General features: G+C 44.7%; 1 protein-coding gene across 1 annotated transcript in view; it reads right to left on the reverse strand.

The window, feature by feature from the left end:
• Window positions 1–492: 492 nt before the first annotated feature.
• The window catches only part of LOC141301399 (tyrosine-protein kinase CSK-like), a 50,906-nt gene continuing 37,472 nt past the window's right edge, over window positions 493–13,926 (reverse strand). Inside the window, exons 13-14 of the mRNA XM_073831634.1 lie at window positions 1,724–1,775; window positions 493–821 (exon numbers count right to left, since the gene is read on the reverse strand). Coding sequence (XP_073687735.1) covers window positions 493–821; window positions 1,724–1,775 — 381 coding nt within the window. The remainder of the gene's footprint in view (window positions 822–1,723; window positions 1,776–13,926) is intronic.

Here is a 13,926-nt window from a genome sequence, read left to right on the forward strand (position 1 = left end):
TTAGTGATTTTATGTGATTTTGTAATTTTTACAAAGTTTTTGTTTTTATATATAATTTTTTTTTATTTCAGTTAAACTAAAATAAATTTAACTAAAGCTTATTTATTTGCAACATTTCTTATTTCTTCTTATTATATTTTTTATACTAATATATAACAATTATAATAATGATATATTTATTTATAGATTATTATTTATTATTACTTATATTACTTAGCATGTATTAATTTTTTTATTAGTTTTTTTTTAAATTGTAGTTTTAGGTATAAATTATATATTATATTATATTATATTATATTATATTATATTATATTATATTATTGATTTTGCAAATGTTTTAATGCAAAAGTAATACAAAAATAGTTTTTTTTTTTCCAGTAAATTTTAGTAACTACATTTTTTGTTACTTGCAACATTTGTAGTTTTTATTTAATTTTTAATATTTATATATGTTACAGAAACATCTTCTGATGCACGACCTTGGACACATCATCAGTGTTGTTTCCTGGACTCACGGGGTGTTTCGGGTCTTGCAACAGACACCCTCCTCCAGGCGACCCGACCGAGGCTGATCAGACCCCGGCCTGTGTCCAAGTGGCATGCTACCGCCCCCACCGTTTTCCCCTCTTCCACCAGAGCCATCTGGATGCTTTCTCCGCTGCCTCCACGTTGTTGCTTATGGCTCTTCTTCGGTTGGCGTCTGTTATGCCCAGTGCACCATAGGCCATGTTCAGGGTGTGGCTGGCAAATCCCCGACTGCCCACTTCCACTGGCATACACCTGGTCCTCCACCCATTTGTCCGACACTGCTCCACCAGCTCCTGATATAGATTACTTTGTATCTTCACTTTTATTTCAATGAATGAAAACTATTATTAACAATAAGAAGTTTCATGAAATGTAGCATAATGTATTACTTTTATTAGAAAAAGTAGACACACTAGACGCAGCTAAGCATCATATGAAACAAAATACCCTCTTGTCGGGTTTCTTTATGCCACATGCTATTGATATGCATTAAGATACTCCTTCACTGATGCTTGAGCGCAGCCATATACATATAAAGTTATACGACAGACATCTGAAGAGGCAGAAAACAACACAAGCAAGCAGAGTTCCTGTCACATCTAATGCAGGAGCTCTTTGTTTACAACTGTGCAGCTTTCCACAAAATCAAATCAATATGTCATAAACATGGCGACAGTCACCGGCAGGATGAGATGTTACTTGTTTGACAGAGACAGAGAAGCGCGGTTTACGCTCAAATAACAGCCGAGGGGGTCAAGGTCTGGTTGGTTAACACGGTCCAGTTAGTCCATGCAGGTAAACAGCCAACAAACTAGTGATATTTTATCATTATATACCTTACTGTCTAGATACTAATATGCTGGACTGTTGTTTAGCAGTTGGAGGGCAGCGAGGTATCGTGTCCATCCATTGAGACCAATAATGAGGCTAAATTTAGCGGTACAGTACGCAGCTGTCAACTTCTTCGCCTGCACACCATACAGTATGTGACCTATTATATGTGCTTTCCTAATATTAGACCTCTTCATGAGACTTAATGCAGTGTGAAAATCTCCCATCATTTTCACACAACTGATTTGTATGCCTGTCTAACCTTGTTAGGCTCCAGCAACAACTAAATCAGCAAGACTTTAGCGTATTGCCGTAAATGATGGTAAGTAAGCCAATTGGTGCATTAGAGATGAGTTAAATTCACCTTGAAGTACAAGCTCAAGTCCAGGCCATATGGGATGCTCACTTTCAACTGTCTATATAAGCAAAGATATGGCAAGAAAACCGCTTATATCAGGTATCAAGGCAAGATGTGTTAATAAGAAAGAAAAAAAGCTGCAGGTATGTGTCCGTGTGTGAGTTTGTATGCAGGATATATTTGCCAGACAGAGAGTGGGTGTATAAGTGTGTATCTGTGTCTTTCAAATAGCTTTAAAACTCAGAGTAGAAGAATTTCACCTTGCTTTTGACGTATTTGTTGCCTGACTGCTGGAATATGAATCAAAAAGTTAGTTATAACATCCTAAAAAGCTATCACATTTAATGTTGGTTCAAAACATTATACTCTCTATTTCAATAGTTCTGCTCTTTAACAAAGAAAAATATTTTAACTTGTGCCTCACAAAAATGTGTTTTATCTGTTTTAAATTAATTTAAAACCAAAACAATGAAACAGAAAAGTTATAACAGAAAATAAAGATGATACTTAAAGGGATAGTTCACTAAAAAATGGAAATTACCCCATGAAATCACCCTCAAGCCATTCTAGGTGTATATGACTTTCTTCTTTTAGATGAAGACAAATTGGCATTATATTAAAAAATGTGCTTAAAAAAGTGTTCAGTACTTTATAACAGGAGTAAATGGCTGTTACGATTTTGAAGCCCAAAAAAGTGTGTTTACCCATCATTTAAAGTACTCTACACAGCTCCACGGAGGTTAATAAAGGCCTTCTGAAGTGAACTGATGCGTTTGTGTAAGAAAAATATTCATATTTTAAACTTTTTTAAACTCAGATGATGTAGCATAAGCTTTGGTGAGAATATGCTAGTCTTGTGAAAACCAGTGTCCTCTTTATGACAGTGTTTTAGTGCCACATAAAAAAAAAAAAAAAAAAATTCTAAAATTACGAGATTAAAGTCATATTATTTCAAGAATAAAGTTGAAATTATGAAAATAAAGTTGAAATATTTTGAGAATCAAGTCAAAATAATGAGAATAAACTTGAAATATTTCGAGAATCAATTCAAAATGTTTTAAGAATAAAGGCGAAATATTTTGTCAATAAAGTCAAAATTATGAGAAAGTCAAAATGTTTCAAGAATAAAGTTGAAATATTTTGGAAATAAAGTTGAAATTACAAGAATAAAGTCTGAATATTTTGAGAATCAAGTATAAATTATGAGAATAAAGTCTAAATATTTCAAGAATAAAGTCTAAATGTTTCAAGAATAAAGGCGAAATATTTTGATAATAAAGTCAAAATAATGAGAATAAAGTCAAATTGTTATGAGAATAAAGTTGAAATATTTCTACAATAAAATCAAAACTATGAGAATAAGTTTAAATATTTCAAGAATAAAGTTAAAATGTTTTAAGAATAAAGGCAAAATATTTTGACAATAAAGTCAAAATTATGAGAAAGTCAAAATGTTTCAAGAATAAAGTCGAAATATTTTGGAAATAAAGTTGAAATTACGAGAATAAAGTCTGAATATTTTGAGAATCAAGTAAAAATTACGAGAATAAAGTCTAAATATTTCAAGAATAAAGTCAAAATGTTTCGAGAATAAACGCGAAATATTTTGACAATAAAGTCAAAATTATGAGAAAGTCAAAATGTTTCAAGAATAAAGTCGAAATATTTTGGAAATAAAGTTGAAATTACGAGAATAAAGTCTAAATATTTCAAGAATAAAGTCAAAATGTTTTGAGAATAAAGGTGAAATATTTCGACAATAAAGTCAAAATAATAAGAATAAAGTCAAAATGTTTTGAGAATAAAGTCAAAAGATTTTGACAATAAAGTTGAAATATTTCTACAATAAATATTTTTTACTTTATTCTCATAATTTATAATTTATTCTTAAGTTTAAAATATGAATATTTTTCTTACACAAACGCATCGATTCACTTCAGAAGGCCTTTATTAACCCCGGAACCATGTGGAGTACTTTAAATGATGGGTGAACACACTTTTTTGGGCTTCAAAAGCTATTCATTCCAATTATAAAGCACTGCCACTAAAACGCCGTTGTACCTCTTGGCTTTACTGAAATCCTCAGACATTGTTTTTTACAAATCCTCATTTCGTACTTCTAATTTGTGATTCAGCATTTGTTTAGTAAAGATCACAGTTAGTAAAGATTTAAATATGGATATTTTTCTTACACAAATGCATCGATTCACTTCAGAAGGCCTTTATTAACCCCCGAAGCCATGTGGAGAATTTTTCATGATGGACGAATGCACTTCAAAATATCAACACCCATTCACTGCCATTAAAAGCTCGGAAGAGCCAGGACATTTTTAAATATAATTCCAATTGTATTTATCTTAAAGAAAGGTATATATACACCTAGGATGGCTTGAGGGTGACTAAATAATGAGGTAATTTTCATTTTTGGATGAACTATCCCTTTAACACTTCCTAGAGTTTCTTTGCTAATATAAAGTGTCATGGATGTCTGTCTGAGAAATCTTCAGACGAGTGTCTGGAACGGACACTTCAAGTTGATCGTTTATGGAACTCGAAAGTGCATAAAGGATCACAACAATGTCTCTCTCTCTATCTTTCTCTCACTATCTGAATGGACTGTGACATTCAATTGGACCGTCCACACATCAATATTTATACCTGGCAGTCACAGGAAGAGTAAACACCTCTCGCTGCCACCGTCAAGAAGGAGGCGAATGAATGAACTGCGTGAGAGGGAGGGAAAATGAGCAAATCGCAGTGAGATGGAGGGATTTAGTGAGTGATGGGGTGATAGATTTCGTGATTGATTGGACAGAGGAACGGTTAGACGGCTATAAGGATGGATGACCTGATGGATATGGTTGTTAAGAATGTAGTTTGCAATTTGTGTCTGGCCATTTCCTGCTCAAATCCGGCCCATTTCCAGTCAAGTGTCCTTCTGCCGTCTGATGAACACGCTGCCGACTCTACATCCAATTATCGTCCTGCGGTGACACACACACACACACACACACACACTCACAAGTTTATTTACAAATAGCCTACTTTTTTAAATATACGCACTCTTTTTATCGATGCTGTTGTCCTTGACTAACCCGGACATTTTGGAAATGTGTAAAGAGACTCATTTATTGTAAGCTGTTTACTTGTTTACTCCTGTTGTGTACCAGCAGGCCCCCTGGTGGCATAGCCGTCTGTTGTTAGCCACTGTGCTGTGTGTGTGTGATATCTGGCTCTCTCGGCATGAGCCTGCGCTCTCCAGAACTTCATTAGCTTGATTAACATTCATGTCCCACCTTCCTTCACCTCGTGCTGTCAGCTACCGACTTCTTAACTAACTTGCACACCCCCGGACCTGAGCGCTGGGAGTTTGTCTTGACATTGGCACTGTCTTTCAGTCCACTTCAAGCTAATGTGAACTTTAACACATATTTACTGGACATTTATAACATTAAAAGGTAAGTTTCTTGATTTGATTGTAAATCACAAACTCTCAATTTGATGCATACACTAGCAGTCAAAAGTTTTTGAACAGTAAGATTTTTAATGTTTTTTAAAGAATCCTGCATTTATGTGATCCAAAATACAGCAAAAGGCAGTAATATTGTGAAATATTTTTTTATTATTTAAAATAACTGCTTTATACTTGAATATATTAAAAAACGTCTAGGTTACGAAGGTAACCCTCGTTCCCCGAAGGAGGGAACGGAGACGTTACATTGGGATCTCGCTTGAGAGACCGATCACCTCTGAGCCTTATTAAAAAGGCCAATTGAAAATTGGCGAGTGGACGTGCGCGCCGGCCACGCCCCCGTACATACGGGTATATAAGATGGCTGCGCGCACCACTCAGTCAGGCTTTTGCTGAAGAGCCGGGAGAGCCCAGCGTCAGCGCGACGCCAGGGGCGTGGCAGGGGAATGTAACGTCTCCGTTCCCTCCTTCGGGGAACGAGGGTTACCTTCGTAACCTAGACGTTACCCCTTCAGTCGAATCACTTCGACGTTACATTGGGAACTAGACCCATGGAAAAGGCCACGACCCTGACGCCGCGTTACGCACAACGCCACGTGCCGGCAGGTCTTCCCAGACGTGTCCGCAGGCGGTCATTGAACGTAACCTTCCCAACGCCCCGAGGCCCCCTTTTTATAAGGGGGCCTGCAGGGATGCCAGATGTACTGAAGCATGGGTTGGGGGGGCGGAGCACATGCAATTTGTGCATGTGGAAATGAGAATAATTCAATATATCCATAAGATTTCTTAGGGATACACGAGGGAAACAGCGGTCTCCTCCGCTGGAAAATATTGAAAAGTATAGCCACAACCTGCGGGGCGAAGGAGACCCAGGCAGGATCACAGCCAAGGACTACTCCGCATCTAGCCCTGACTGCGGGGCATGGAGGACCCAGGTTCGCCGGAGGGAACATTCTGGGAGATAGCGCACGGATCCACGTGGGAATGGCGCAGCAAGCCGACACCAGCCGTCCCCCCGCTCGCCTGAAGTCTTATGTTAAGACACGGGAGGAACGGCCTCTGCGCGGAGGTTGAAGAACCTAGCGAAGGTATTAGGTGTCGCCCAGCCCGCAGCTCTATAGATATCTGCTAGTGAGGCGCCATGAGCCAACGCATAGGATGAAGCAGCACTCTTAATGGAGTGGGCATGAACACCTAAGGGGCATGGCTCTCCCAGATATAGATAAGAGAGGGAGAGGCATCTACCACCCAATGAGCCACCTCAGTTTGGGGACAGCATTCCCTTTCTGCTGAACCCCAAGCAGATAAGCTGCTAGGTGCGTCTGAAGTGCCAAGCGAATTCATTTTCACATAGACACAACATCGCAAGGCTGGGTCTGCCTCCTCCAGGGCAGAGCTTGCAGGTTCACCACCTGACCGCGGAAAAGCGTGGTGGGGAACCTTGGGCACAATAGCCGGGCCGGGGTCTCAGGTAGTAACGTGAGAGTCGCCGGGCCCGAACTTCTTGACACACTTTGCTGGCAAGGAAAGCTTGTAGGTCTCCAACCCTCTTAATAGGAGCTGGGGCAGTCAGGAGCGCTGTCTTAATGACAGGACTCGACTGAGGCCCACTGAGCACCTCTGGGGAACCTTTGCTCGTTCAATGGGAGCCAGGGCAGTCAGGAGCGTTTTTCTCGCTCGACTGAGGCCCGAGGCTCCAAGGGAGCGCCCCGCGGCCTGAGAAGGCGACGGGGAAGCTTCCCTACAGAGAAGTTTGTAGGTCTCCTTACCCTCTTGATGGAGGCCAGGGCAATCAGGAGCGCTGTCTAAATGACAGGAATTCTAGCTCGACTGAGGCCAGGGGCTCAAATGAAGCGCCCCGCGGCCCCGAAGGGCGACGGGGGGGTCCCAAGAGGGTATGAGGCGCGGTCTGGCACCTCTGAGGGACCTCACGACCAGTGGGTGCTTACCTATTTTGCTTCATCTACTGCATGTGATATGCGGCTAAGCGGCGGCATATATTCCGAGAGTCGAGGGGACAGCCTGCGCTCCAACTCTCCTGCAGGAAAGGAAGCACTACTGCAATCGTGTATCTCTGTGCCTCTCAGCGAGAGGAATGCCAGCGATAGACCTCATCTCAGTGTATCACGGCCTGAGGAAGGCCGGAGAGATCTATGGTGTCAAGCCGTGCCCTTACAGGGAGGGACTGCCGCGAGGGGAAGGTTACTAAGACCTAAGTCCGGGTGGGCCGTCCTTGCAGCGCAACCTCCAGACTTACTCCTCGTCCTCCCTGGACTCGCACAGAGTCTGCGCAAGGAGGCTCACTGGGGAAGGGCGTACTTGGGCCCCGGAGGTCAGCTATGTGCCAGAGTTACTCTGGCAATGGGAGGAATCGGGAGGGCGAGCGGATGTGGCTGGGCCTGCCGATATAACTCCAACTAGCTGCGTCACGGGGTGGAGTCGCCATTCTGCAGGTGGGTGGACTGCCGTGGGAACCGGGGGGCTGCACGGTTGAGTTTCCCTGCTTTAAATGAATGGCAAGTAGCAAAATCTGCCACGTTGGACTCCATGGGAGCAGATGGGAGGAGCTGTAAGCCTCTGTTGTACATGGCAACCCAACCCGTGGTAAGCCACGGGCTGACTTGTCGGCAATACTGCGGGAAAACGCCAGTCCGGAGAGAGCCGAGATGCCATGCCCATCATAGGACTCGATCGTGCTGCAGCGGTCTCACATGAAACAGCTTAACGGCAAGCGGCTAGAGCTGACATGTGCCCCAGGAGCCTCTGATTTGAGGGGACCGCTGAATAGTTCCTGATTAGCTCAGAGACTACAGCACCAACTGCGCGCTCTTGGTAGCAAGGCGGGCCGTCTTGTGGACCGAGTCGGGCTCCCGACCGAGGAAAGGGATTCCCTCGGTTGGCCTGAAGGACCAGATGGCGGGGGTGCCGAGGCACCAGGTCCCTGTATTCGCACAACGGAACTCACGAGTGGGCTGGTAAGCACCAGTCGAAGAGACGGTTGAAGACGCGAGTACCTGTCTGCCGAAGAGGGGACAGGGGAGCTCCTATGGCCTAAAGAAGGCAGGAAGGAGAGGGACTAGCCAAGTGGAAGCACCTCGCGCTGAGCGCTCGACCCCCGGGGCAGACCGCCGGAGGGGTGTGCACCGGGGAAAGATCGAGACGCGACAGCGGGTGCCCTTCAGGCAGATGGCTGCAACCCAGCCCTGGAGACGGAAACATACTTGTATGTGCGTCGTCGTGAGCATGTGTGCCGACAGCCTAAGAAGGGATCGGAACAGAGCTCCATCCAGGGCGGATGTTAACCCACCACTCTAACTGGACACGTGAAGTCAGGACTCTTATCAAACCCCGACCTCGTCCCGGCCGGAGAGACAGGCTGGATCGCGTCCTTCGCCAGTAGGAACGCGACCTCCGCAGGCAGAACAGAGGCACGCCTGTTTCCGAATAAAGAATGTAAGGGGTACCTGTGAGTCTGGGCGGACGCCTGGAGCCGGGCCGTACCGTCCGTATCAACCAGTGTAGTGGTATCAAGGGAACGTTGACCGGCGTGACCGTGGTGGGGCAGCCTGGGGAAAGACAGGGAAGGAGACAAAACCCAGAAGGATAAACGTCCTGGAGAAGTGTCTAACTGCGCTAAGCAGTGCTTACCTACTTCCCTGGTTCCCGCGCTGGCGACATCCGGTCCCGAGTCTGGTTCCGAGGAGTGGAAGTGCTGCTCAGGAAGGAAACTCGGGGCCGGGGCCCCAGAGGTGAGAAAGCTGGGTCTTTCTGTGATTTCAAATGACCGGCTAAGTCCCGCTTCCAGCGGGAGTGCCGACAGAGTAGCTCTCTCCACCTCCGGGGGTGCTCGCATCAGGGACGCTTCGAAGCTCGCCTGCGAGGGTCTTCCGTCGCAGGACCCTGAGAGGCGAGCGGCGTCCCTCTCCCACGGGCGGCTCGACGTCGGCTGCGAGCCTGGATCGTGTGGCTCAGCAGGGGACGGAGCTGCGGGGGGACGCCCTCGGCGACGGGCAGGCGGAGGCGGGGGCCCAGGCGGCGGAATGGTAACTTCGCGGCGGGGCAGGATATGTTGGACGGCCTCCGTCTGCCTCTGGACCGTTGGAGCGCCAGAGGAGACGCCCAGCCCGAACGACGGGGAGGCGTACTGCTCTGGCAACTCGACGGGGTATGCTGATGGGCGGAGGATCGCAGGCTTTTGGGGGCCGGCGATACGTTCGACGCCGCTGAGCAAAAACCCTTCACGGTGTCGCCGAATAGGCCGCTCTGGGGAATGGGAGAGTCGAGAAAGCGAACTTTGTCGGCCTCTGCCATCCGGGCCAGAGTCAGCCATAGGTGGCGTTCCTGGACCACGCAGGTGGACATCACCTGACCAAGGGGACACGCCGCGACCTAGTGGCCCGAAGGGCGAAGTCAGTGGCGGCGCGGAGTTCTTCAAGTACCCCCTGGTCAGGACCACTCTCGTGCAGGCCTTAAGGTGCCTGCACCTGGCACTTTTGCAGTGTTGCAATGGCCTGCAGGGCGGGGCAGCGTGTCGGGGGGCGCAGAAAAGGCCCAGCCGATGAGGGCGGAAGAAATTTCACATGCCCTAAAAGGGAGACGCGGAGGGCCCCACCAGGCGGCCGCGCCCGCGGGCAAAGGTGCACCGCGATGGCGCGCCCGACCTGGGGGACCGCCACGTACCCCTTGGCTGCCCCGCCATGGAGAGTGGCGAGGGGAGAGGAGCTGGAGTGCGCTTCAAATTAATAGGGCGCCATCGATTTTGTCAGCTCCTCATGCACATCCGGTCAGAACGGGACCGGGGGGGAGCGCGGCGCTGCCGCCGGTGCCCCCCCCAGGAACCAGTCGTCCAGCCTAGAAGGATCGGCCGGAGGCCCCTGAGGAACCCTCAAACCGATCCCCCCCGGCTGCCCGGAAAAGCATAGCCGACAGTTCGACATCAACCTCCGGGGGGGCAGCGACCACGGGTGGGCGCCGCGCCGCGGGAAGAGATGTGTCACCGTCTGACTCTCCCTCTGATGCTGTGACAGACATCTCATCCTCTGCAGGAGCACCGAAGGAGACGCTCAGCCCGCCAGGCGGGGAAGCGTCTGCTGCGGAAACTCAACGGGACCGCGCTGAGATAGAGAGGTCCGCAGGGCTTTTTGAGCCGGCGGAACGCTGTCTATCATAAATTGAATGTCCCCCCCCGCGCCCCACCGCGGTGGCCGAAGAGCATAGGCGGCTCAACGGCTGACCACGGGAGGGAGGCGGGGGGAGCCAGCTCGCGAACGAGCGGCAGGACTTCAGCGTGGTCATGGTCATGCTTTCACCGCATGGACCATTCATGAGCACCACCCCAGCGTGCTCAAAGCCTAAACACGTGAGGCAGCGCTCATGTCCGTTCGCTGAGGAGAGGAAACTACCACATCCAGAAACGCACGGCCGAAAAGACATCCTGAAAAGGACGTCTAAAACGGCTGCTAGAAATTGCTCTTTTGTGATCCCGGTTTGCCCAGGGAGGGGCCGCGGGGCAATGCACTCGCCGGGGCTGCTCGCTGGAATGCAAAAAGGCTTTATATGGCCGTGAAAACGGCCGCCCGCGGGACCGCGCTGACGGCTGCCAAACAATGCTCTTTCTGTGAAACACTCTTTTAGTTATGGCAGCGCAGCAGCAGGAGGGAGCATGAACTCTGAAGAACTCTTCTCGGCTGTTTAGAGGCTCGACACATCGGCTCTGAAAGCAAAAGTCTGACTGAGTGGTGCGCGCAGCCATCTTATATACCCGTATGTACGGGGGCGTGGCCGGCGCGCACGTCCACTCGCCAATTTTCAATTGGCCTTTTTAATAAGGCTCAGAGGTGATCGGTCTCTCAAGCGAGATCCCAATGTAACGTCGAAGTGATTCGACTGAAGGGGTAATGTAATTTATTCCTTTGATCAAAGCTATATTTTCAGCATCATTACTCCAGTCTTCAGAAATCATTGAAATATGTTGATTTGCTGCTCCAGAAACATTTATTATTATTATTTTCAATATTTAAAACAGCTGAGTACACTTTTCAGGATTCTTTGATGAATAGAAAGATCCAAAGATCAGCATTTATCTGAAATAAAAAGCTTTTGTAACATTATACACTATACTATTCAAAAGCTTGGTTTGCTTTAAATTGATCAAAAGTGATGATAAAGACATTTATAACGTTCTATTCATCAAAGACACCTGAAGAAAATCTATTCAGCTGTTTTCAACATAATAATAAATGTTTTTTTGAGCAGCAAATCAGAATATTAGAATGATTTCTGAAGGATCATGTGACTGGAGTAATAAATTATGTTAAAATATATTGAAATAGAAAACAGTTTTTTTAAAATTGTACTGTTTTTGCTGCACTTTGGATCAAATAAATGCAGGCCTGGTGAGCAGAAGAGGCTTCTTTAAAAAACATTAATACATTTCTCTGTTCAAAAACCTTTGACTAGTATTGTTCAAAAGTTTCAGGTCAGTACGATTTTTTTTAAAGAATTTAACACTTATATTCAGCCAGGATGCATTAAACTGATCAAAAGTGACAGTTAAGACATCTATAATGTTATAAAAGATTTTAAATAAATGCTGTTCTTTTAAACGTTCTATTTATCGAAAGCTTGAAAAAACTAAAAAGTTTCAAATTTCCTACAGAGATACTAAGCAGGGCAACATTTTTTAACATTGATAAAATTAAGAAATGTTTATTGAGCACCAAATCAACATATTAGAAAGATTTCTGAAGGATCAAGTGACACTGAAGACTGGAGTAATGATGCTAAAAATCACAGGAATAAATTACATTTTAATATACAGTGCTGCTTAAAAGTTTGTGAACCCTTCAGAATTTTCTATATTTCTGCATCAATATGACCCAAACGATCATCAGTTTTTCAAACAAAAAAAGTAGTTAGTACTCAGTGTTGAGAAGGTTACTTTAGAAATGTAACAGGTTACAGATTACAAGTTAACCTATCTGAAATGTAATAAGTAGTTCAACTGATTACATTTGATTACTTTTGAATACTACTCTAAATTTCTAATGAATAGTTTCAACTGTTATTAATTTGAAACATTTAAAGCAGGCAGGGTTAACCTTACAGTAGTACTCAACACTGATTACTGTCAGACTTTCAAAATCCTTCATCACTTAAATTAAGGTTATAATAATTTAATTTTAAAGCACAGCCACCACAAAATCAGCACCCCTTTTTACTCAAGATCATTCAGCTGTGTGCAAGACAGAATGCAGCACAGAAATATAATAGCTGTGCATTAAACAATCTGAATGCACTTCACAAAGGTAACCGCTTCACGTCGGGTGGTTCTTGGCCTCAGTCGTGCATTATTCCTCACTTATGTAATTTTTCCAGGGTTGACAGCATCTCTCAAGCTGCTTTTTGCGCTCCACGAAAGAAATTCATACAAATCTGGAACAGGGTGAACTACTTCTAGGAAGCCAATCAGAAACCATCAGAGAACAATAAACCTGTGACAAACCTGTGGTTTTTGAATCCTTAACAGGTAAGCAAAGCTGAAAGTTGATTGTATCCTTCATGACACTGAATCTGTCTCTGACTCACCTTACAGTTCTCATTAATGCTATTTTATCACCTTCAGCCCTCCCCATGACCTTTCCTGACCATTTGTCTCCTTGTTTCTTCTCATAGGTTGACTACAGTGAGAAGCACCCTAACAGAAATATTTTATTTACCAGGCTGTGCATTATTTACACTCAACAACCGCTGTAGGGTTATAGGCCATATCCTTCGTCTTATTCCTTTTCCCATAAAATACCAATTTTATTTACACTAATGAGGCCACAAGATAGAAAACTGCTTCCTGCTCATTTTCTATTGTATACATTCTCCTGGTGACTTCCATTTATTTGCAATCTGCATCCAGAGCACATACAGCATGTATAATTCACAGTGGAGTCACATAAAGGAGGAGCCAGTCAGCACAGTGAAACACAACATGAATCCTGCTGGAGTCTAGACCTCCAAGACCAACATCCAAACCATGACCCCCGACCAAGATCTGTGTGCAAAATAAATCCTCCTCTCCAGTAGAAAAGATGTTGTGCAGTAGGTTAAAAATTTAACACAAACAAAAAAAGATTTTTTTAGGCATTTAGGCAAATGGTTGATGATTACATTTTCATTTGGATACTAGATGGATACTGGATGGTAAAATCCAATACACATCAACCTCCACATATAACCCCTAGCTTTTGATTTTATGAGGCTTGAGAGCTACAATTGTTCCCAGAGGACGACATCTCCGCACCACCTTTTGTTTGCATGGATCAATTTTAATAAGTAATGAAAATGGATTATTCCATGATTGAAATCCACATCGCGCCACAAATAAGATGAGACTGAAGACTACTCTTGGCCAGGGTGAAAGAATTGAACATTTCCATGGCTCAGAAATGGACTGGTTTTCTCTGACCTTGAGGCGTTTCATAAGGAAACAGTGAAATCTGGGCTGCAGCATTGCAAAGCTTTTCTATATTAAAGCCAAAAACCTTTGCCTTGCCAATAAATGTCATACCAGTAAAATGAAATCTTAAGCAACTTCCTTCTCTCTCTTGTAATGATATTGCACAGGATATTGCTGCATGCAGAGACACAAGGATTATTGTGTAGCGAGGTCTATTGTGGATGTATGCCGTGAATCACGGCGAGCTGAATATCAAGGGTCCAAAGTTCTTGTTTTCCCAAAACACAA

Source organism: Garra rufa, chromosome 25 (genome assembly GCF_049309525.1).
Source record: "Garra rufa chromosome 25, GarRuf1.0, whole genome shotgun sequence".
In the NCBI taxonomy this organism is placed as follows: Eukaryota; Metazoa; Chordata; class Actinopteri; order Cypriniformes; family Cyprinidae; genus Garra; species Garra rufa.